The sequence below is a fragment of the Lepidochelys olivacea genome (assembly GCF_965140295.1).
Source record: "Lepidochelys olivacea isolate rLepOli2 genome assembly, chromosome: 6".
Classification (NCBI taxonomy): Eukaryota; Metazoa; Chordata; order Testudines; family Cheloniidae; genus Lepidochelys; species Lepidochelys olivacea.
Window position 1 is genome coordinate 3353764 of NC_140416.1, and position 24241 is coordinate 3378004.

The 24241-nt window shown below is 48.2% G+C and overlaps 1 protein-coding gene and 1 pseudogene across 9 annotated transcripts; both read right to left on the reverse strand.

Moving 5' to 3' along the window:
* Window positions 1-179: 179 nt before the first annotated feature.
* LOC311522668 (uncharacterized protein) lies at window positions 180-13153 on the reverse strand. Of its 8 annotated transcripts, none has more exons than XM_084632144.1 (4): window positions 11766-11812; window positions 10462-10554; window positions 9835-9951; window positions 180-6013 (listed from the first exon to the last, which is right to left on the reverse strand). In XM_084632144.1, the coding sequence occupies exons 3-4, from the start codon at window positions 9911-9913 to the stop codon at window positions 4962-4964; spliced, it is 1131 nt and encodes a 376-aa protein (XP_084488270.1). In that variant the 5' UTR covers window positions 9914-9951; window positions 10462-10554; window positions 11766-11812; the 3' UTR covers window positions 180-4961. The 8 variants fall into 8 exon arrangements, with proteins under 8 accessions (XP_084488270.1, XP_084488271.1, XP_084488267.1 ...); XM_084632145.1 differs by having other exon boundaries at window positions 9835-9948; window positions 11766-11810; XM_084632141.1 differs by lacking the exon at window positions 10462-10554 and having other exon boundaries at window positions 180-6010; window positions 9835-9948; window positions 11766-13153.
* A 6332-nt stretch (window positions 13154-19485) lies between these two features.
* Window positions 19486-22676, reverse strand: LOC311522710 (apoptosis-associated speck-like protein containing a CARD pseudogene; annotated as a pseudogene). Its single transcript, XR_014714693.1, has 2 exons — window positions 22329-22676; window positions 19486-19794 (listed from the first exon to the last, which is right to left on the reverse strand). The product of XR_014714693.1 is annotated as an apoptosis-associated speck-like protein containing a CARD pseudogene (transcript).
* Window positions 22677-24241: the final 1565 nt, after the last annotated feature.

Below are 24241 nucleotides of genomic sequence, written 5' to 3' on the forward strand. Positions count from 1 at the left end.
ACCCAAGAGTCCTGGCTCCCAGCCCGCCCCCCTGCTCTAACCCAAGAGAGCCCGCTCCCCTCCCAGAGCTGAGAACAGAACCCAGGACTCCAGACTCCCAGGCCCACCCCAGCTCTAATCACTAGGAACCACTCCCCTCCCAGAGTGCGCCACTTTCACAACACACTGCAAGACAAAGCTGACATTTCAGGGACTTTCACATTTATTTTCGGTGACAGTCTACTGATGTTTTACAACAAAGAAAGAAAACAGTAGGAGTTAAGCAGGAATACAGTCAGTACAAAACAACCAGACACAAGAGCAGAGAACCTGAGTTATGTCTGCCAAAACAAAACGACACAGTAACATTTGATTTAATGAATCAAGAGCATCTCTGACACAGAAGTCCTACAGTGGCCAAGGCACAGAGAGATTAGCCCTAGTAGTATTGACAGTTAAAGCTAAATCTCCTGCGTTGTTATCATAAGCATCTGAAGTGGTTCTGGAGTTAGATTGGTTTTAGATTCATATAGTGGATGTTTCATGTATGTAGTGTTGTCATCTCTTGTGATTTTATTGCAAGTCTCACAATACTTGTTGTTTTTCCTTAGCATCTCAACTCCTGAACCCATCTGACTATGTGAAAAATCTCAGGTTTCATTCCAAAAAATAAGTTTCTAGCCCTTGTGGTTACAGAGAAAAGTGTGAAAAGGCGGCCTCTAAAGGCTCAAAGAAAGCAAAGAAAATGAACCACAATTTTTTCATGTTTTAAAAAAGTCATGATTTTTAAAGCCCATCTTTTGGGGGATGGGGGGAGGGAGGACACTGATTCATGGACTTTGAACACATAGGGTTGGCAGTACTGCATGTGCAATCTGGCTAGCCAACAAGAAGTCAGCATAGTTTACATTAAAATTCACAAAAAGAAAATCTGTTACATTTAAATTTACAAAACAGAATTGGACAGAATGACCCAGATTTATGTGGTCAGGTAAGAGCTCCCTATTATCAAATTAAACAATGTGATCCTTTATTACATAATCATTCAACACTGGGTCATTTCCCATGGCATTCTGCTAAATGATACTATGTGCTAAATCACTACCACAATGGATATGCGATGCCATTTAATATCAGGTTGCCGTTTGCGTCACTGCCTATAGACCCTAAGTAATGTAGTAATTTGTCCATGTAGTGTTTGGAATGTCCTCTAATCGTAGGTCTATTTACAGTACTCTTTAGTTTAGGAAATGCGTGTTGGACTGTACTACCCAGAATATTTAGTGAGGAACTGGATGTTCCTGTGATTTGAGAATGAAATATAAAGAACTGTGCATTGCATGGATCAAATCTCAAGGTCTCCGCGTCTGATTCTGCTCTCACTTACACGAGTGTAAATCAGGAATAACTTAGTTGAGATAAGTCCTCTGAAGTCACACTGCAGGTAAATAACAAAACTGGAAATACAACATAGGAATCTTTATCCTGCTACCGCCTAGCTCTAACCACCAGACTCTATTCCCTTCCCAGAGCTGGAAATAGAATCTGCGGGGCCTGAATTCCCATCTTCCCCTCACCCTTCCAATTCTAGTCACCACTCCCCTCCGAAAGCCGGGAATTGAATCCAGGGATCCTGATTTCCAATTCTCCCTCCTCCCACCACTGTAACCACTAGATCCCACACCTCTCATCGAGCTGCGATCAGAACCCAGGAATCATGATATCCAGTCCTCTGCTCAGACCACCTCTCTTTTCAACATGTTAACGGAAGGACCCTATTTAAGTGTCTATTCATAATGAGTAGAGTTAATATTCAGGATCAAAAGCTTTGCTTTTGAATGTCAACCTGGCTTCTGTGCGAGAATTAAAATCTCAGCTCTAACATTATCTCAAAGTAGGGCTGTTAAAACACATGAGAACTAGTCTATATGGCAATGTAACACCACAATCAAGCGCCTAAGAACGTTGTCTTTATAACCATGAAGAGTCTAATATAGTAATCCCTCTTAATACAGGGGTTTGAAACCATATACAGTAAAGCCTACACTAAGAGTCACCTCCTGTCTATCTACCTACCTACCTCTGTGATCATCACTCCAGAATCACAGGGCTAACTCTTGTCGGAAGCAACCTCTTTGAATTATCCCTAGTTTACATTTTGCTTTATTAAAAATAATATTGAGTTTATATTTGGGTGTGAATTTAATCCCAGGTAAAGGTGCCCTGGGAGACTGGATTCTCTAGGCATGTTCATAGGAGCCTGGGAAGTGGGAGATGGAGTTTGCCCAACACACACACCCTGTGCCCCTCCCGCTGTGCCTCACCCTGCCCTGGAGACTGGATCCTCTGTGTACTCCCAGAACGGGTTCAACCCTGCCTGAAGGGATGTCTTGAGGGGGGAAGAGGGGAGAAAGAGAAAGGAGCTTAGTCCCCGTGGTCCATTCAGTCCTCAGCCTTTCTGCTGGGGCTAAGGATTAGTGCTGATGATTAAGGGATGTGGATGCTCGCCCGCTGGGAAGCAGACTGAGGCTCAACAAACTTGTTTCATACAGGGGTCACTGGCATGCTAACTGCAACTGTCCTAGGCTGATTTGCATTAGTGACCTACAGGCTGAAGGTTTAGGAAGGCAGCTAAGAGAGCCAATAGATGACCTCAACATTCAGGCACTCCCCACTACAACCCTTCCCCCCATTCAAATAGAGATTAATTTCCAAGCTTTACAGGGAAAAAAAAAAAAAAGGAAAATAGAGAGACATCTGTCCAGATCAAATCCATCTCCCCGTAATTCACAGGCTCCCTTGGCTCTCACACGGCATCAGCATCCTCTGCCTAGTCATGCACCACGTTCTTAGCTTGGTGGGACACAGAACTAGTGCAGTGTACAGGCAAAAACCTTTATACTTGCTCCATCTTGGCAGGTGCCTGTGGGTTTGTCCAAAATAAAATAAAATAAAATAAAATAAAATCATAGAACCACAGGGTTGGAAAAGACCACAAGGGTCATCTAGTCTAACCATCTGAGACAGGAAGATGGTTTATTTCCCCCAGTGGCCGATGTCTAGAAGACAAGAGGACACTTGTCTTAACATATCACTCCATCTAATTTCCCAGGAGAAGCAGTGAGTCTCCTGGCCTCTCCTGAGCTCCTGGGGATCCCAGTCCAAGCTGGAATCTGAAATGCTCCTTCTGCCCTCTGCCTCGCTCCCCGCAGCTTTGTGAGCCTTGGCCACATCCTGCTCCAGCCCCATGTTTGGATGAAACAAGACGAAATGGAGGGCACCGGACCGAAGCTCTTGGCATATCCCCCCGAATGGGTAGCACAGGAACACACAATTCCCTTGCGCCTCATATTGCGATACCGCCTCTGTAAGGGGCAAAGGTGAGTTCGGCCCCTTTTCAGTCTTTAACCTTACTGCCAACAAGGGAGCTGTTAAGTGCCAATGTAATGGTGATTTTGTGGCACACACACCCACCCTGCTAAGAACAAGACTGAGACCCAATCGACTGGTTCCATGTAAGGGACTCTGACACCATCAAATGGTGATGGCTTCAGGCCACGCTACCTACGCAAGGTCCCCACCTCTTGCAATAACTAGAATGTCCATTTCACAGGATTTTTTCCCCACCCAATCTCTGATCTTCCAGACATTTGCTCCTTTTGCAGTGGCATGAGGCCTCAAATGCCAGTCCAGATCCTGCAAGAGCTGGGGCTGCCAGCTTTAGGACTTGCTGTTCACAGTCTAAGGGTTTAGGGTTTGTCTACACGAACATTTAGTTTGTGGCAAGCTGAGTTGTGAATCGACTCCACACTAGCCTGCTGCAGACTAAATGTTGGCAGAAAGTCTTCTTTGAAATTGGACTAGATCAAAGTGCATTAATGAACTGTTAATATGTGTCAGTAGGGTCCACAGGGACAGCTAGTCTGTGGCTGGCTAGCACAGAGTAGACTGACACCCTGCTTGCCGCAAGCTAATTGTAGTCAAGACCTAAGGAACAACAGCCTTCCAATGGTCTTAGCCTGCTTTGTGGGATTTCCTCCACTGTATTGCCAGGGAATGGCAAAAGAAAGTGACATTGTTAACCTGTGGAATTCCCTGCAGTAGGATATTATGGAGGAAAGTATCTCACTAAATCATAAAAAAAAAAAAAAAAAAAAAAAAAAGGATTTAATGTTTGTAGGAATAAGAATAGCACCTGCAGTGACACTGGACAGGATAAACACTGAAATGTCAAGGACATTTTACCCTCATGATCCACCATGGAAACCGAGAGCCAGTTGCAGTCCAGAAGGAACTGCTTTCTCCCTCAGTGGTACACAGCACAGTGAAGTGCGTTCAACATTTCCTTTGCAGCATCTAGCATTGGCCACTCTTGGAGGTAGGATACTGGACCAGATGGACCATTAGTCTGAACTGGTGCCACAGTGATGGGTATGGGAAATATTGGGCTAGATGCGTCCGTTAGTCTGACCCAACACGGCAGGGAGTAGGGGGGATATTGGGCTAGACAGTCCCATTGGGCTGACCTGGGGGAGCAGGGAGCTGAATGGGAAACTTTCAGTTATTTTGATCCACCAGGAAAGGGGGAGGATACTGGACTAGACAGACCTATTGATCTGATCTGCAGAAGCAGGGAAGGGGGCATATCAGGTTAGATGGGCCCATTAGTCTGATGTGGAATAGCAAGGAGTGGGGATACAGGATTAGATGTAGGAAAGCAGGAGGAAGAATACCACATTGGTCTGCACTGGAGTGGCAGGGAGTGTTGGGGGTAGAATGCTGAGCTAGACGCGCCCATCAGGAATTCCCATATTCTTAAAACAGGAATCAGAGAAACTCCAGCTGCAAGTGAATCAGAGCTGGGCCGAACAGCTTAGAGAAACACACGTCAATTCAGCTCAGCGCTCAACCCAACAGAGCTCAACCACACGCTGGCTCTAGTCCCTGATCTCCCTCATCCCTGGGGTGGGCGCTTGCCTGCTTTAAACAGTCTCCGTGATCTGTAAGAGTGGGGCTGCCGCAGCCCACGGCCCCAGGGTCAGGACAGCCACTGGCTCCTCTCCCTCCCCCTGGTGCAGCTTCTGGTGGCGGGTGAACTGGGGCTTGTAGCGGAAGCTCTTCCCACAGGCGCTGCAGCCATAGGGCTTCTCCCCAGTGTGGATGCGCTGATGCTTGATGAGGTTGGAGCTGACGCAGAAGCACTTCCCGCAGTCGGGGCAGCGGAAAGGCTTCTCGCCGGTGTGGATCCGCTGGTGCTCGATGAGGGTGGAGCTCTGGCTGAAGCGCTTGCCGCACTCCGTGCACTCGTAGGGCCGCTCCCCCGTGTGGGTGCGGTGGTGGGACACCAGGTGGGTCTTCTTCTTGAAGCGCTTGCCGCACTCCCCGCAGGCGAAGGGCTTCTCCCCGGTGTGGGTGCGCTCGTGCTTGATGAGGTTGGAGCTGAGGCTGAAGCGCTTGCCGCACTCCCGGCAGCCGTAGGGTTTCTCGCCCGTGTGGGTGCGCAGGTGCTTCACCAGGTTGGAGGTGCGGCTGAAGCGCTTGCCGCACTCGGGGCAGTGGAAAGGGGTCTCCCCGGTGTGGGTGCGCTGGTGCTCGGTCAGGGTGGAGCTGCGGCTGAAGCTCCGCTGACACTCCGGGCAGGTGTAGGGCTTCTCGCCCGTGTGGGTGCGCTGGTGCTCAATGAGGGTGGAGCTGCGGCTGAAGCTCTTCTCGCACTCGCTGCAGGTGAAGGGGCGCTCGCCCGTGTGGATCCGCTGGTGCTCGATGAGATTCGAGCTCTGGCTGAAGCTCTTCTCGCACTCCGTGCACCGGTAGGGCTTGTCTGCTGGGCGCCGGGGCTCCAGAATGCCCAGCAGGTTGATGAAGCCCCTCTCACGGTGCGCAGACCGGCGACGCCTCATCTTCGGAGGGTTCACACGCAGCCTCCCTGGTCCACCCTGGCTCTGGCAGGCTGGAACAAGCCCCGGGACTGTCCCACATGGCTCCACTTCCTGCTGAGGAGTCTCCTCATCCTCACTTGCCACCCTGTCACCTGCTGAGAGAAGAAGAGAATTAAACCACAGTAGGTAAGCGTGGAAACCAGGACTCAAATCCATCCCTGCAGACTGTGGATTCTGCTCCAATGTCACTCAAGGAAAGGATGGGACAGGCTCCTACCTGGGATCAATCTAGATGGGCACTGAAAGCTGTCACTTTAAATTGCCCTAGGCCTTGGCCTGCTGTGAATTCCATTCCTACTTCCACTTGCCAACAGCCACTTTTAAGAATCATTGTGGAAAACCAGAGTGAACCTGCTACAGCATCCAAGGTATCATCTATTTAATGAATCCTTTGAAGTGGTTTTCTATAGTTCACACAGAATCTGATGCTGCCATGTTTATTTCTTAACCAGCATTATGGGTGAGGCCCAAGAACTGGTTGAAGGCTCAGTTATGTCTTCCTGATACATTTCTTCAGTGGCTTTTAAAACCTCTTCCCTTTTTGTTTCTGGTAAGTGGTTAGGTAGCTGTTAAATGTCAATCTTGTGGTGGACCAAGGCAGTACAATCTATATCTTTGTAGAATCAGAACAATTTGATTCCTAACCAGAAAGTCTCTTAGACCATTCTGCTGCTAGTCATTAAAATGTACAGCACTGCATTGGAACAAGGTCAACAGAAACTCTGGGAAGGTCTACACTTGAGCCAGGATCAACGAGATCGATCCACCGGCTGTCGATTTAGCAGGTCTAGTAAAGACCCACCAAATCAATTACAGATCGCTCTCCAGTCGATTCCTGTACTCTACCCTGGCAACATCCGATGGGAGATTTTCTCCTGTCGACCCCCCGCAGTGTAGACCCTGTGGTAACTTGACCTAAGGGACGTAGCTGGAGTTGCGTAGTGTAGGTAGACTTACCACGGTAGTGTAGACATAGCCTCTGGGAGCTCACCTTCACCCCTTTCTTCCTATACCAGCATTTACTCGATCTACATGTTCTCATTTTGCCACCATGGGTCCCTTTTTGTACTATTTGCTGTTTGTCTGAAACATTCATTCAGCAAATGAACAGAGATCCATTCCTGCTTCAGTTCCACAAGAACTATAGCAGCCAGAATTCCCCTTGGGTCTCAAAGCAGGTCTCACTACTCCCCATCTTCCCCTTGCTGGAAAGCAACCACCACATGTAGCTCTTATTATGATTTTTAGCCCCTCAAGGTAAGACAATTTGCTCACAGCAAACCAGTTGCTTACAAACAATTTGTTTCACCTGGGCCACATCTTTCAAGGGAATTTCTACAGAATGAATTTGTAAGACAGCTTTCCTGGTATTTATTATAGTAATTAGCCATAATGAAATCCAAACCAACTGTCAGATTATCCACTCTATTGGCTATTCACTTCTTGCTCAAATTCCCAAGGTCCAGTTTTCAAACCCAGTTTTCCCTACTTTTGGACTGGTGCATGTTCCCCAGTCTCTGTCTCCATTTTGGACCACGTAGCTGGTTCAGTTTTGGATCCTATATTCCGTAACATGGTTAACACGTCTGGTCTAACAACTGTTATCTTTGAGCCAATATCCATTATTCTTATGCATTTCACAGGTCTTATTACATATTCATACGAATATGTAATAGGATTATATCACACGTTCATACTCCCATTATTGTTGTTTAACTGCCCAAATCTTAGCACACACTCTGGAGCTGATCCTTGTAGTTCCAAGCATTGCCCCTTCATCTTGGTGCTTCCAGTTTCCCCAATTTGGATGATGGACTTTCACTAAGTGCTTGGGACGCTCAGTTCCGTCTTGCCTTAAATTTATAACACTTCTTTTTGTGGGTAATTTTTTTCCACAAGTTCAAGCATTTAAATGAACTGCTACCCTTCATTTTTGCAGTATTACCAATTTCCATTGGTGTACAAACTGGATTGAACAACTTTTCCAATCACTCAAAAATGTCATGAACCAGATTAGAATCCTCTGTTCCAGCAGGCTCATTAGACACAGAGCTGTACTTACAAAGCTCATGGAAGCATCTTCCATCTTCCGCTCTAGTGGCTGCTTCCTGGTCTGCTGCAAGGAAAGATTCAAGTTCTGTGGCAAATTCCACAGCCTCTCTGAGCATCCTTGGCCTGCTTTTGCTGATCGTGATCTGCAAGTCCAAGTCCATCGCTAATGTATCCTGAAAGGCCTCACTGGTATCTGGGTAAGCCAGGAACACAAATCTCTGCAAGTCCTCTGTCAGTTCAGGTGGAGTTTCTTCTTTCCCTCTTCTTCTAGCCCTTAGCTATGCCCTGGCCGGCTCAGATTGATGGCTAGCCCCAAACCGCATACCAAGGGCTTGTACCAAATCTGGATAACTCAGGCTCTTCTCTGGGGTAAGTTCTGCCGCACCATCAGAGCTGGACCACTCAAGTCCTTGCTGTAGTTCATCTCTGTTAGCATGTTCCAAGCTGGCCGTAACTTCCTTGGTCTCCTCTATTTCCTGAAAAACCTTTTGGTTTATGATAGTCAGTTTGCTGATCACCTCACTGATCTGTCTTGCCAGTCCGGAGTGGATGTTTGGTTGCTGGGCTTTGAAATCTGCACAAACGTGTTGTAACTGCTGTACCAACAAAGATACTATCTTCGAATGCAGGTCATTTCTCAGTCCTTTCTGGGAAACCTCTAGATATTGCTTCAATTTCTTCTGAGAAGTCTCCAGCTCCTGTTTTAGGTCTTGTTTTAATTCCTTCTAGACATTTTTGATTTCTGCAAGCACCTCCATTATCTGTTCCATCTTGTTTTAACAGGAATACAACTCACAATTTCTCTCCTGGAAAATTCATCCATTCACACCTGTGTGGCCCCTTTGGCCTGACCAGATAGACAATATTCAAAGTTTTGCCAAGTTGTTTCCATTAGGAGAAGAAATTGATCATATGAGTCAGGTATATTCTTTAGTTTAATCCACTTTGTTTACAAAGAATACACATGAAGTCTTGTTTCCCTGAAAACAAACAACAGTAGGCACTTTCCTTGCTCACTACTTCCAAGTCTGCTCCTCTAGTCCGTTCAGTGTCATGCATATAACTTCTACTCTCCCTGTCAGCTGGCTTTCCACCTCTCTCTCACAGAGCTAGCCAAACAAACCCCTGGCCACTGCGTTTACCACCAATCCCAGGGACCACTCAGCTCAGCCCTGCTCAGGCTTCTCCATGCGGTCCAGTGCATGCAAAATTCATTATTTATTTTCTTAATTTAATTAATTGTAAAAGGACTTTAAAAAAAATGTATTAGCTATGAAAAGAAATAATCTAATCCCCCTGAGTTGTTTGTTTAATTCCACTTTTTTCAGTGTGGGAAGTAAGATTGCAGGCTACGGTAGATGGGTAAAGGCAGCTGCAGCTTTTGGAGAGTCAGTGGAATAAGAACACTAGCTGGATGTTTCTGTTAAAATGATCAGCAGTGAAATGGTGAACAGTCTGAATAGTTAAATTGCCATTGTTAGGTTTCAGAGTCAATGTCCCTTTGTAATGAATGGGGCAATTCACAAACACACAGTTGTTTCACGTTGTCGACAGGGTCAGGTAGACATCACCGCATCAGTACAACGGGGTTTGTTTTTAAGAATTTCTTTGCAATTGTACGAGTGACAAAAAAAAATTGGAACCTGAAGCATGATTTTGTGTCAATGCATGGACGCCATGGCAAAGTAATATAAAGGGGCCTATGCTGTGAGTGCCAGGAGGCTAGGACACCTGCTTGGGTGATACTTAGTGAGATGAGATGAGAAAAAAACAGAACCAGGGAGGCACCCAGTGGCTTTGCAGGGATCCCAGCTTTCCTCTTCACTCCCGGACAGTCTCTGAGCCAATGTTACTCATTCCTCACCTGTGTGTGTCTCTCTCTGGGTCTCCCTTTCTTCGGAGCCCTGGAGATCCAGGATGCACGGCTCTTCCTCTTGCTCCATCCAGGAGATCACAGGATGTTCGAGGATTGGAAATCCTGCTTGTGGGGAAGAAAATAGGTGAAATCAACATCCATCGAAAGCTGTACAAGAAAGGAAACAAGCTCCACCAGAATAAGGACTTTAATACTGGTATAACTTCATTTATCCTAGAGGGTATACGGATATAATTATTTCAGTGAAAAAAAAAATCACACTACAAACCACAATAGTTACATCAGTACAAAATCTGTATGTAGGCTAGGCTTTAGACAGCAAGTTCTTTTACTATATGCATGTACAGTGTCCTGTACCATGGTGCCACGTTCTCAGTTGAGGCTTCTAGGTGTTACTGTAATGCAAATAATAGTGATGATAATAATAATAATTAGAGCCGACTGGATAATATTCACTAAAAAAAACTAGCTGGCTAATTTATCCCCCATCAATTAGTGGAAAAAAATGATTGCCCACTCTTTGTTTTTCATTGTGACTAGCCCTTAAATATCCAACCAATTTTCCTGTTCGCCACCACAGGAATTGCCAAATTCATTTCAATTTCATGTACTTACTGATTCTGGGTCAAATGGACCGCGTTTTTCAAGTCACAGGAGCTAGACTCTGGCGTTGGGATAGGATATAGAGATAGCCCAGCATAATAAGATCTGGGGATGGAGATATGGAGAGAGGTAGAAAGAGAGAGATGTGTATTGGAGAAGGGGTTTGTGGGGGGCAGAGAGTGAGATGTATGGAGCTATATATATATATGGGGGGGTGTATGGGAGAAGGGGTTTATGGGGGGGAAAGCATGAGATGTATGGAGCTATATAGAGGGCGGGATGTATGGGAGAAGGGGTTAGTGGGGGGCAGAGCCTTAGATGTACTTCTATATATATGTACAGAGCTATATATATATATAGAGAGAGAGAGAGAGAGAGAGAGGGGGGTGTGTGGGAGAAGGGGTTTGTGGGGAGCAAAGTGTGAGATGTACAGAGCCATATATATATATAGAGAGGGGGGGGTGGGAGAAGGGGTTTGTGGGGGGCAGAGCGTGAGCTGTACGGAGCTATATATATAGAGAGAGAGGGGGGTGTGTGGGAGAAGGGGTTTGTGGGGGCAGAGCGTGAGCTGTACAGAGCCATATATATATAGAGAGAGGGGGGTGTGTGGGAGAAGGGGTTTGTGGGGGCAGAGCGTGAGCTGTACAGAGCCATATATATAGAGAGAGAGGGGGGTGTATGGGAGAAGGGGTTTGTGGGGGGCAGAGCGTGAGCTGTACAGAGCTATATATATACACACACACAGAGAGAGGGGGGTGTATGAAGATGGGGGGCTGTATGGCGCGAGAGAGGGGGGCGTATGGGGTGGGCGAGAGAGAGACGGGGTCTGCGGGGTGTGTAGGGGGATGGAGGGATGCGGGGGAGGGGGGTGCGGTGCGAGACAGAAGCACTGGGACCTAGGGACAGAGGGAGGGATGGGCGGACGGGCAGGCACGGAGAAGTCTCCCCCATCACAGACAGCCCGGCATAAACTCTGCCCCACGCACCCCAGCAGCAACCTACCCTGCCCCCCCCCCGGGGAGCCCCCTTCCCGCGGAGCCCCCCCCCGGGGAGCCCCCTTCCCGCGGAGCCCCCCCCCCGGGGAGCCCCCTTCCCGCGGAGCCCCCCCCCCCCCGGGGAGCCCCCTTCCCGCGGAGCCCCCCCCCCCGGGGAGCCCCCTTCCCGCACAGCCCCCCCCCCGGGCGAGTGAAAAGCCTCGCGCCGCCGCTGCCCCTTCACCCGCCGCTCTGAGGGGCGCGGGGCGGGCTGGGGAGACGCGCGCGCCGAGCCGAGCCGAGCCCTTCCCCGCCCCCCCCCGGGGCCCAGGCGTCTCTCACCCGGGCGCCCGCAGCCGCCGCTCGGCCCCGCCCCGGGGACAGGAATCGGCTCCGCCGGTGCCCCAGGAAGGGGCCTCCCCGGCAACATTCCCCGGCCCGATGGTTCCCGGCCGGGCAGGCCCGGCGGCCGGCGCGGCGCTCTGGGCTCTGGCGGGGCGGGAGCGGCCGGCGGCCCCGGCCCGACCCAGGCCTCGCCCCGCGGGCCCAGGGGCGGTCTCCCCGCGGGCCAGACGGGGCGGGCCCTGCCCGGGCGGCCCCGGGCCTCGCCCCGCTTGCAGCGCGGCCGCCCCGACGTGTGCGGCTTCGTCGCGACCCCGGGAGCCGAGCCTTGCGGCGGGGCCCCGCTCTGCCCGCTGATCTCGTCAAGGGGCGCCGCCCGGGGACCCAGCCGCCCGGGCCGGGGGGCTCCTTCGCCTGCCCATCCGCCGCCCGGAGCTGGGCCAGCAAGGCCCCTCTGCCGCGTACCTTGGCCGAAGCGGACAGTCTCCGCGCCAAGGCAGCGGCGGACACCGATCTGACATCGGGAAGCAGAAACCGGGGGGAGGACACGTCGACCTCGCTGGTGGCTCAGAAAGAGACCGACACCAGGCAACTCTTCAACAAGGAAACCTTCAAAGCCAGACTCCAGGGGGAAGCGGCAGAACTGGAATTAATGGGCAAGACTGGACACCATTAAATGCGGCTTGAATAAAGACTGGGAGTGGCTGGGTCATTACCCAAAGTGAAAGCTATTTCCCCATGCTGAGTTGTCCCCTACTTGATTGTCATGCACATTGTGTAAAGAGTTGTCACTTTGGATGGGCTATCACTAGCAGGAGAGTGAATTTGTGTGGGGGGGTGGAGGGTGAGAAAACCTGGATTTGTGCTGGAAATCACTTTAGATAAGCTATTTCCAGCAGGACAGTGGGGTGGGAGGAGGTATTGTTTCATATTCTCTGTGTATATATAAAGCCTGCTGCAGTTTCCACGATATGCATCTGAGGAAGTGAGCTGTAGCTCACGAAAGCTCATGCTCTAATAAATTGGTTAGTCTCTAAGGTGCCACAAGTCCTCCTTTTCTTTTTGCGACTACAGACTAACACGGCTGTTACTCTGAAACTTGTCCCCTACTGTTACTCACACCTTCTTGTCAGCTGTTTGAAATGGGCCCTCCTGATTATGACTACAAAAGTTTTTTTTTTCCTCCTGCTGATAATAGCCCACCTTAATTGATTTAGTCTCTTAAAATTGGTATGTCAACCCCCATCTTTTCATGTTCTCTCTCTCTCTGTGTGTGTATATATATATACACACACACAATCTTCCTACTGTATCTTCCACTGCATACATCTAATGAAGTGGGTTTAGCCCACGAAAGCTTATGCCCAAATAAATTTGTTAGTCTCTGAGGTGCCACAAGTACTCCTCGTTCTTTTTGTCTTATCTAGGTGGCTATTACCCCCCCCCCCCAAGCCCTGTCCCGATTTTTCAACTTTGCTGTCTGGTCACCCTACCTATACTATAAAATTAAGTCAGCTTAATTTAAGGCTGCGTCGACACTGCTGTAAGATCTGCCCTGTAGCCGGCGGGAGAGAGTGCTCTTAGCCACATAATTAAACCACCCCTATGATCCGCATTAGCTATGTCTGCGGGAGAAGCTCTCCCATCGGTATTGCATTGTGCTCACTACCTCTTATGCCGGCGAAATGTGTGTCGCTCGGGGGGTGTGGGTTTTTTCACACTCCTGAGTGACGTACGTTTTGCTAACAGGTGGTAGTGTAGACATGAACAGGAGAATATTCACTGGGAGGGTGGGGAAGCACTGGAATGGGTTACCTAGGGAGGTGGTAGAATCTCCATCCTTAGAGGTTTTTAAGGCCGGGCTTGACAAAGCCTTGGCTGGGATGATTTAGTGGGCGTTGGTCCTGCTTTGAGCAGGGGGTTGGACTAGATGACCTCCTGAGGTCTCTTCCAACCCTAATCTTCTATGATTCTATGATAAGAACATAAGAACGGCCCTACGGGGTCAGACCAAAAGTCCATCTAGCCAGTATCCTGTCTTCCGACAGTGGCCAGGGCCAGGTGCCCCAGAGGGAATAAACAGAACAGAGAATCATCAAGTGATCCATCTCCTGTCGCTCATTCCCAGCTTCTGGCAAACAGAGGCTAGGGACACCATTCTTGCCCATGCTGGCTAATAGCCATTGATGGACCTATCCTCCATGAATCTATCTAGGTCTTTTTTGAATCTCTGCCTAACATTCCGCAGTAATTACATCATTTGTGTGTATTTACTTTTTGCTTCTTGTGTTGGCAGTACACGTCCTCACTAGGAGCTTTTGTATTGATTATACTGTCAGCGTGGGGCATTGTGGGATGGCTTCTGAAAGGCAGCAACAGTTGGTGTAAGCAATGCAGTGTCTACACTGACACCGTGTCAACCTAATTACATTGACATTGACTCTATGCCTCTCATGGAGGTGGAGTTATTAAGGGTGTGTCTACAGCACAAAATTATGTTGACCTAAGTTACGTCAACATACAGCCACTGCAGTAATTAAATCACTTTTGCGTGGCCACACTATGCTCCGTGTGTCAGTGGTGCGCGCCCTCACCAGGAGCACTTGTCTCTATTATATTGTCAGTGTGGTGCATTTTGGGCAGTTTCTGAGAGGCAGCAACAGCTGATGTAAGCAATGCTGCGTCTACAGTGACACTTCGTCGACCTAACTACATGGACGTAAGTGCTATGCCACTCGTGGAGGTGGAGTTATTAAATTGGTGTAGTGGGCGAGTTACATAGGTGGGACCTACATTTTAGTGTAGATGCTTCCAGACTTAGGTCAACATAAGCTGCCTTACATTGACCTAAATCTGTAGCATAGACCAGAACTAAGTTGGCGTAGCGGGGCAGTTACATTGGCAGGAGCGAAATTTAAGTGTAGACACTTCCATAGTCAGGTCAACGTAAGCTGCCTTGCATCGACCAGGCCTATATTTCTATCCCTCATTTGAGGGGAGGTTAAATCAAAATAGGATGTTCTTAATCTGAATTAAGAGTGACCACACACAGAGATTTACACTGAAATAACAAAAAGCAAGCAATTTCAATTCCAGTTTGTGTGTAGAAAAGCCGTGAGAGGTTGACAACTGGATGCTGCGGTCACTGCTCCCTGAAATACCAGAGAGAGATGGATTAGAAAGAAATACACTAGAATGTGGAAATGTAGATAGATAGATAAATGCTGTAGGGATATGTATGGAGGGAAAGCGAGCAGCTTCCTAGGCTTTCGAAGTTGTGCTGGTTTTTATGTCTGTTTTTAAACCAATTTAGTAAAACTGATACAAATCACAGTGTGGATACTCTTCATTCTATTTAAACCTGGCTTCATATCAGTTTATCTTAATTCAGTAAGGAATTAATTTAAACTAAATATATATATATATATATATATATATATATATATATATACACACACCAGGTTTAGATCAGATTAAGAGGGTCCACACTGTTTCGCATTGGTATGAGGCCTGGTTTACACACCGTTTTTGTACTGATTTAACTATTTTGGTTAGGGGTAACATTTTTTCATTCAATGAAATAGTATGAACCCTAGTGTGGATACATTTATACAAGTATAACTGCATCTTGTATCAGTATATCTTATTCCCTTGAATTTACAAGAATAAACTATACTGGTATAAAACATTTATTCTGGAATAACTGTACCCACTTTAGGAAGGTGTACTACTTTAACTAGTCTGATTTCAAACTGATATAGTTAAAGTGCTATAAAAACTGTGTAGACAAATGCTAAACCAGTTTTTAAACTGGTTTAAATTTAAAATTTTAATTAAATTTCAACTGATTTAAACAGGTGCAACTTCGGCCTTGTCTATATGGGAACTTTCTTTTGATATAAACTAAGGTGTGAATTTCAACCAGAATGGTTATAGCAGTATAACAGACCATGTGGACGCTCTGCCTATGTCTTCCATTGACCTAGCGAATGTCTCACGGAGAAGTGGATTAAACTACATTGGTGAAAACCCCCCTTCTGTCTTGTAAGAAGCGCCTACATTAGTACGGCACTACAGAAGCACAGCTATACTGCCGTGGTTGTGCTGTTGTAGTGTAGACATAACCACTATCTCCCTGAACAACATTAGCTAAGCTGATAGAAACTTCTTTCTGTCAACATAGTTGTGTCTACACTGGGGGATTTGCTGGGGGATTATGTTGGCTGCGAGTGTGATTTTTCCACTCTCCTAGCTGATATAGCTATGCCAACATATCTATTTAGTGTAGACCAGGCCTTTTATTCCAGAACAAGAGTACTTTTTTCAGTTTAGCTTATGCTGCTTGGGAAGGAGTGTAAACTGAACCCCCCAAAAAAGTCACTCTTATCCTAGAATAGGGCTTGGTGTACACTTAAAAGTTTTGCTGTTATAGCTTTATTTCATTTTGGGGAACTGGTATATAAACTGTACCAGCAAAAGAACTCTTGTTCTGCAAACCCTTTCTCGTGTAGACAAGGCCCAAGGCTTTGCCTATACCGACACTTTCGTCACTAAAACTTTTGTCGCTCAGGGGTGTGAAAAAACACCCCCCCCCCACCCGAACAACAAACGTTTTAGCGATGAAAAGAGCCGGTGTGGACTGTACTTTGTCGGCAGGAGCCGCGCTCTCGTCAATGAAGCCACCGCCCCTCGTTGGGGGTGGTTTTATTTTGTAGCCAGGAGAGAGATAAAGAATGGCCACATAGTGCACCATACAATGGCGTGGCTGCAGTGGCGCAGCTGAGTCTGTTGTAAGGTGCGCAGTGTAGACATAGCCTTAGTGTCCACACAGGGGGTAATACCGGTATAACTACAACTGTGTAACTATATCGTTATAACCTTTTCCCTGTAGACAAAGCCTTTGAATGTAGACAAAGCCTTAAGGTCTAGGAATGGAGACAGATACATGCTTTCATTATGTGTATTTGAATTGTACGTGCAGTTAAATTGAGGAATCAGTTAGATCCGTTCACTCTGATATATTGTTTCTTTCCCCCTCCCTGTGTGGTCTGCTTCACCTCCATCTGTCTCCATTTCTCACTAATTCATTTTCTCTGCATTTTGTTTTTCTCTCTAGAGTTCTCTCTTTTCTATTTCTGGAAGAATTCAAACTCTCCCCCAATCTCCTTTTTTAAAAATGTAGGCAGAGCCCTCTCGGCTCCTCTTGTTTTGGCCTCTTTCCTTTTCCTCTTGTTCTGCCCCCCACCCCCCGGTTTTGCATCTGTCATCCCACCCAGGAACCTCCTCATCCCCACTATCCCACCCCGATATATCCTGCTCAGGGACTCCCCCAATATTCCTCCTCGAAAGCCCCTCCATTACCCTCCTTTATGGATTCCCGATACTGAACCCTCTGACACCCCTAAATATACCCTTCTTAGGGTCCCCCCAATATCCCTCTCAAGAATTCCCCAATATTGACTTCCCAGAGACACTCCCAATATTTTCCCTGGATGGATTCCACCAATATCTGCCCTCATAGATCCCCACATATTAACCTCTCAGAGATACCCCAATACCTCCCCGCATGGACTCCCCCAATACTGACCCCTCTGAGACACTTCTTTAAGCCCTTCCCCACAAATCCCACTCAGGGCTTCCCCCAAAATTCCCTTCTCAAAGACTCCTTCACTATCCTCCTTCATGGATCCCCTTATACTCACCACTCTGAGACCTCAAACATACCCTCCATAGGCCCCCCCATGTCTCTCCTCCTACACCCCCAAAATAAACCCTTCAGGGACAGCCTAAATAGCTCCCTTAGGGCCCCCAATACCTTCTCCTCATTTACTCCCCAACATAGACCCTTCAGAGCTGCTAAATAGCTCCCTTAGTGTCCCAATATCATCCGCTCATGAACCCACAAAACAGATCCCTCTGAGAGCCCCAATATTCCCACTCATGGACCCCTGAGAGGCTACCCCAATGTGTCCCCCCAGTCAGCCCCCTCTTGACCCCAGTGACAGTTGGGGCCATTACTGCCCCTCCCCCCTCTGCCTTGCACTGCAGGAAGGAGTTCCACAGGGCAGGGGAGGGGCAGTTTTATGGTTTTAACTGGCAAGGGAGGGACCTCGGGGGAGGGGGGAAGGCCCCTGAGGGAATATTGTGGCCCCCCCAGGGGGGGCTATTGGAGGGTCTCTGAGGAGGACATTGGGGACCCCTTCAGATGGGATTTGGGGGTTGTTTGAGGGGGTTAGGGTCCATGGGGGAATATTGGGTGCCCCTCACTGGGGATATTGGGGGCATCTTTGAGGGGTTGGGCACTCAGGGAGCTTTTGAGGGGGGGTCTCTGAAGCAGATATTAGGGATCCATGGAGGATTGTTGGGGGTCCTTAGTAGGGCTAGGAGGTCCCTCAGGAGAGCTTTCAGGAAGCCCTCATGTGGGTATTGGGGTGGTCTTTGATGGAGGCATTGGAGTCTCTGAGCGGAGATATCGGGGGCCACTCAAGGTTCCTATCATGAGGTCTCCCAAGGTTGTATATTGGGGTGTTTCTGAGAGAGATATTTTGGGGTGTCTCTGAGGGGGATATCTGTATGCAAGAAGCACTAGACTCACACAACAGTGTAAAGCATAGGGTCTGGAGGGGAGCAGGATGCAGTAGTTACAGCAGGGGGCTGGGAAGGGAGGGAGTTGGGAATCAGGACTCCTGGGTTCTACCCCTGGCTGTGTCAGGGGAATGGGGTCCAGTGGTTAGAGGGAGTCACGACTCAGCCTCAAAGATGAGACTTGTGGCTTTGTTGGACAGAGCTTTCTCCCCAGCCATCCCATGACTGTGACACTCACATCCTGACCATGAACCTCACTGTATGCAAAACAAAATGCAACTCGGTGGCTTGATTTAGCAACCAAATGAACCACCACAACAAAATCTGAGGGGAAGAAACGTAAAATATGTAAGATGCACGGGAAAAAAACATACACACTTGGATTGTGTTCAGAGCTCAACTGCGTAGGTGAGTGTAATATAAAAACTCTGGGTTCCATTCCTGCCTCTGAAAGCCGGCCTGACCCCGCCAGTCCCTGCAACATCTAGGAGATATGGGGATTGGGAGATGGGGCTCTTGAACTCTAGGGCACTAGTTTTAACCCAGCCCCAGGTTGGGGGGACTGGTATGCTTGGGGGGAGGGGGAATGGGATATGGGGCTTTTCCCCTACTGCGTACCAATCTACCTACAGGTTGGAAGGGCTGGCTGAGGGAGCAGCAAATGGGATACGACCCATTCGCCTGTACATCACCAGCCTCTAATGTAACTCTAAGCTGGGAGACTGGTTAGCTGGCTGGAGTAGGGAATGAGATAAAGGGCCCTTTACCACAAGGGCCCTTATTCCAGTGTTTCAAATCTCCCATACAGCAGTTGGGGACTGAAAGCTGTTCCCACTGGGAAGTCATTTGTTGTGAAATGAGTACAGGGGGCCTACTTCCTAGCAAAACAGGAGTCCACATCTCTATTTCCCCCCTACTTGCAATCAGGCTGAGGCACTGAACAGGCCACGAGCGCTGAACTCCCCTTTCCCATGATTGATGTCCCTCAAGGGCAGGCCTGGCCTGAGGCGTGGTGGAGCAGAAATTTTCCCTGCTGCTGCCAGGCTGTACTGTCTCTGGGCGTACACACAGGATTCACTCTCCAGGGTCTGCCTTTCCCCAGCGCTAAATGGACCATAAAAATAACAACGGTAAGTAACAACTGTAAAAATATCTCTTTATTTGTTCAAAAATAGGAATGGTGGAAATCTGTGGTCATCCCGAGCAGGGAAAGGCAAAAGCCGTAAGATGCCGAGACAGGAATTGGAGCATGGCAGGAGTGGCAGAGAAAGGTGTCTGCGATGCTTCTGTGATCTTCATTGTTGGCCATGGGCATGTGCAGAGAGACCCCGGTGGGTGGCAGGATCATGAGTTTTCTTTCTGTCTCTGTGTGGCAGGATTTGGAGCTCTTTAGAGGGAAAGTGCATTTTGTTCTCTGGGATGTTTTCTTTTTCATTAGATTCCCCTGCAGGGAGAATTTGATAGGAAGTGATTAGCAAAGCATTTTTCATTGTGCAAACCACGAAGCACTTTGGAATCATAAAGTCATAGAGTTTAAGGCCAGAAGGGGCCACTGGATCATCTAGTCTGACCTCCTGCTTATCACAGGCCACCAACACCAGCCAGCACCCAACAACTGTCATTAGACCAAAGTATTGCAGCCCTCAGGAGACTAGACTATTATATGCCAGAGGCAGAGAATAGAAGGGATTGAGATGCTCCAGTGCCCGAGGCCCCTGCAATGACAGGGAAATTATTTAAGTGAGATGTACCCAAATAATCAGGTATATCCAGAACAATCAGATGCACGCATACAAAATGGGAAATGACTGCCTGGAAAGAAATACTGCAGAAAGAGACCTGGGGGTCATAGTGGATCACAAGCAAACAAGTCAACAATGTAACATTGTTGGAAAAAACAACAATAAAAACCATAATTCTAGGATGTATTAGCAGGAGAGTTGTAAGCAAGACACGAGAAGTAATTCTTCCGCTCTACTCCGTGCTGATTAGGCCTCAACTGGAGTGTTGTGTCCAGTTCTGAGTGCCACATTTCAGGAGAGATGCGGACAAATTGGAGAAAGTCTAGAGAAGAGCGACAAAAATGATTAAAGGTCTAAAACAAGAGCTATTAGGGAAAATTGAAAAAATTGGTTTGTTTAGTCTGGAGAAGAGAAGACTGAGGGGGGGACACAATAACTGTTTTCAAGTACATAAAATGTTGTCACAAGGAGGAGGGAGAAAAATTGTTCTCATTAACTTCTGAGGTTAGGACAAGGCCTTGAGTGCAGGGGTCTGGGCTAGATGACGTCTCGAGTTCCCTTCCAGTCCTACGATTCTATGATAATCCTGGCAAGTCACTTGTACTCACACACTGCAGAGGAAGGTGAAACTTCCCCCAAGGTCCCTGCCAGTCTGTCCTGGGGGAAAATTCCTTCCTGACTTTCTCTATGGTGATCAGTTAGACTCTGAGAATGTGAGCAAGAACCAGCCAGCCAAGCACCTGAGAGAGAGAATGTTTGATTTCGCCTCAGAGCCTGGGCCCTCCCCATTCCGTTTTCCATCTCCAGCTTTGGCCATCCCTGATGCTTCAGAGGAAGGAGATAAAAAAAACAACAACTCCAGAATACATTGGGATGGGGTGTGGGGGAATGTCCCTTCATGACTCCTGCAGGAGACCATCTGAAACCCTGAAGCACGAGCTTTTTAGGAGCCAAAAATTAGGGAACTGTACTGAAGTGCAGCCACCTCTGGGGTGGGACATGCAGCTAAAAGCCAAGTACACAGCAACACTACACAGGGATTGCTCATGCAGTGCTGAAATACGGCCATTTCTGGAGTGAAACTGTTTAACAGCCACATGGCCATGCTATAGGAAAGAAGTGAAGGAGAAGCCTATATTTCGGGGAAACTACAGGAAGAGATTAAGAAGTCAAAATGAAAATTCCTGAGCTGGCATGTGACTGGGAGCCTGGGCTTTCAAAAAAGTGTCACAGGATTTTTGTCTGGCACGGGTGATCAAAGCCTTGATTTTAAATCTCATCACACAAACACCTGCAGAAGCAACCAGCCTTTAACACTAAAGGAGTATGGTCCTCAAGAGTGGGTAAGTAAATAAACTTTTTTGGGGTCCATTCAAAAGCATCTGGCAGTCCAGATTTGGCCCATGGTCCACCTATTGACTACCCTGGCACTAGAAGCTTGAACTAAGACAACCTAAGTATTTTCTCACCGTTTCCAAAACTTCACATGCGAATAACTTTCAGAACTAACAACGGGCCAGCTTGGAACTGGTACCACCTTGAGGGGAAATGACCCGGTATCCTATTCCCCAACACCCATAGCCACATATTCCCCCTGCCCAGGGGCAGGATTGGAATTGACACCCCCTAAAGGGAAAAAGCCCCGTATCTCATTCCCCAACCCCCATAACCAGCCAGTCCCCCGATCAGGGGCTAGATAGGAACTGGCAACCCCTAAGGGCAAAGACCCCATATCCCATTCCCTGCTAAGCCAGCCAATACCCCTGATCTGAGATTGGATAGGAGCCGGCACCCTCTATAGGGAAAAGTTTCTCAGAACCCAGCCAGGTTTCAGAGTAGCAACCGTGTTAGTCTGTATTCGCAAAAAGAAAAGGAGGACTTGTGGCACCTTAGAGACTAACCAATTTATTTGAGCATGAGCTTTCGTGAGCTACAGCTCACTTCTTCGGATGCATCCAATGAAGTGGGCTGTAGCTCACGAAAGCTCATGCTCAGATAAATTTGTTAGTCTCTAAGGTGCCACAAGTCCTCCTTTTCTTTTTGAGAACCCAGCCAGTTACCCTGCTTTTAGCAGAGATGTTCCCTGGAGCAGGGATCAGCTTGACAGCATCGCCCTCTTGAGGCCTTCTTCCTCCCTCCCAGAAATCGAAAGTGAAAGCAACAAAGCCTTTGATGAGCCAGAGGTGGGCAGAAATTACGCTGGTTGTGGGCCCAATCCGGAGTCAGATCCCCTCACCTCTTATACCCCCTCCAGCCTGGCAGCCAAGTGCCTCTGGTTGATGTCCTCCAGCACCTGCTTGGCCATCTGTATGGCTCCCGTCTCCAGGTAGTAGCTGATCATCAGGCTGCATACATCTAGATAGTCTGCCCGCTCCAGCCGACCCCGTGGGATGTTGCTGCAGCCCGAGGGCGGCTGGGCCTGGTTCAGCTTCACCTTGAACTTCTTGAAGTCCATCTCTTCCAGCTCCTCCAGGACATTCTCCAGCCGGTCCCGTGCGCTCATTCGTATTGCAGTGGCAGCCAACACAGCTTCGAAACTCTCCTTTTTCCTCCTCCTGTGTCTCCTCCCCTGTCTCCTCCCCTAGCCACAAGGCAGGGCAGCACTGAGAACCAATGCTCTGAAAAGCAAATGATTTCCTGGAATCCAGGGCATGTTGGCTTTCTGTAATGCGCTCCAAATCCCTGTGGAAATTGCACCATGTGCCTTATCAGAGACTCATCAGCCCCTTAGGGAGCTGGGGTGGGGTGGGGTTTGAAACTGCCTTCCTCCTTTGCCCTCTCTCTTTCTGACTAGTTAGCCTTGGCAGACTCTGTGATCTATCTGAACTCTTTTAAAGCTATCCGCTACCCAGACTGATTTCCTAGGGAAATGTGATAATTTAGGGTTTGATGCTAATTTTTTGTTTGTTTGTTTTTTACCCAGGGGAGCAAAATGTACAGGCACAAGCTGAACGTTTGAAAAGCAGCTCCCTGGGTAAAACGTCTTCCCCGGGCTGAGTGGGCCACAGAGATTGACTATCCATCTGATGGGCACACTGAGAGAGAGAGAGAGAGCGTGTGTGTGTGTGTCTGTCTGCATGCACCCATTCTGCAGGATACACAGGAGTGTCAGGTATCCAGAGCAGGTTGAAGTACATGGGCAGGGGAGGGTGTGGAGTCCTCCCCTCTGCTGCCAGGACTGCACCCACTCTGGGTGACCAGATAGCATGTGTGAAAAATCGGGACAGAAGTGGGGGGATAATAGGTGCATATATAAGAAAAAGCCCCAAATATCAGGACTGTCCCTAAAAAATCAGGACATCTGGTCACACTAGTGGGGACACACTGGGGGACTTGTTCACACACGAGAGCTGTACCTTTTAAACTATACTGGTATACTTAAACCTCACTAGTGTTGGGAATGTTTTATCAGTGTAAAGGCGATTGCAGTGGTATTGTTTATTCCTGTATGGGAAGGGGAATGTATAACTGCATTCACTCTAGAGGTTGTACCAGGATAACTATTTTGGTAAAAAATCACCCTCCTAACTGAAACAGCTAGCCCCCCTCAAAATCTTTGAGTAGACCAAGCCTCAGGCTATGTCCACACTATGGACCTTACTGCGGCACAGCTGTCCCGCTGCAAGGTCTCCCGTGTAGCTGCTCTGTGCCGGCAGGAGAGAGCTCTCCCGCCAGCGTAATTAAACCACCCCCAGGGCGACGATAGCTACATCAACGGGAAAGCATCTCCCGCCAACATAGTGCTGTCCGCACCAGCACTTTGTCAGTGAAACTTTTGTCGGTTGTATGTGTGTTTTTTTTCACACCCGACCGACAAAAGTTATACCCACAAAAGTGCTGTGTAGACATAGCCTCAGTTTCCAGGGTCCACCAATCTGGTGCTAAAACTTGCGAGAAAAAGAGAACAACAAGGGGAAACAATTTGAAAATTTTAATGGTTTTGTATTCGAATCAGAGAGAGAGAATTCTTTGGGGATCCTGGGGCTCGGGAAGGTGAATGAGGAATGGCCCAGTGACCTGTGCTAGCTGTGGTCTGTCACAGCTGTTGCTGAAAACTGCTGCTGTCCCATTCATGTACTGGCCACTCTCAACTCTGCGTAACTTGTAAATTCCACAGCCCTTCAGAACAGCCTTATCTTCCCCAATTTT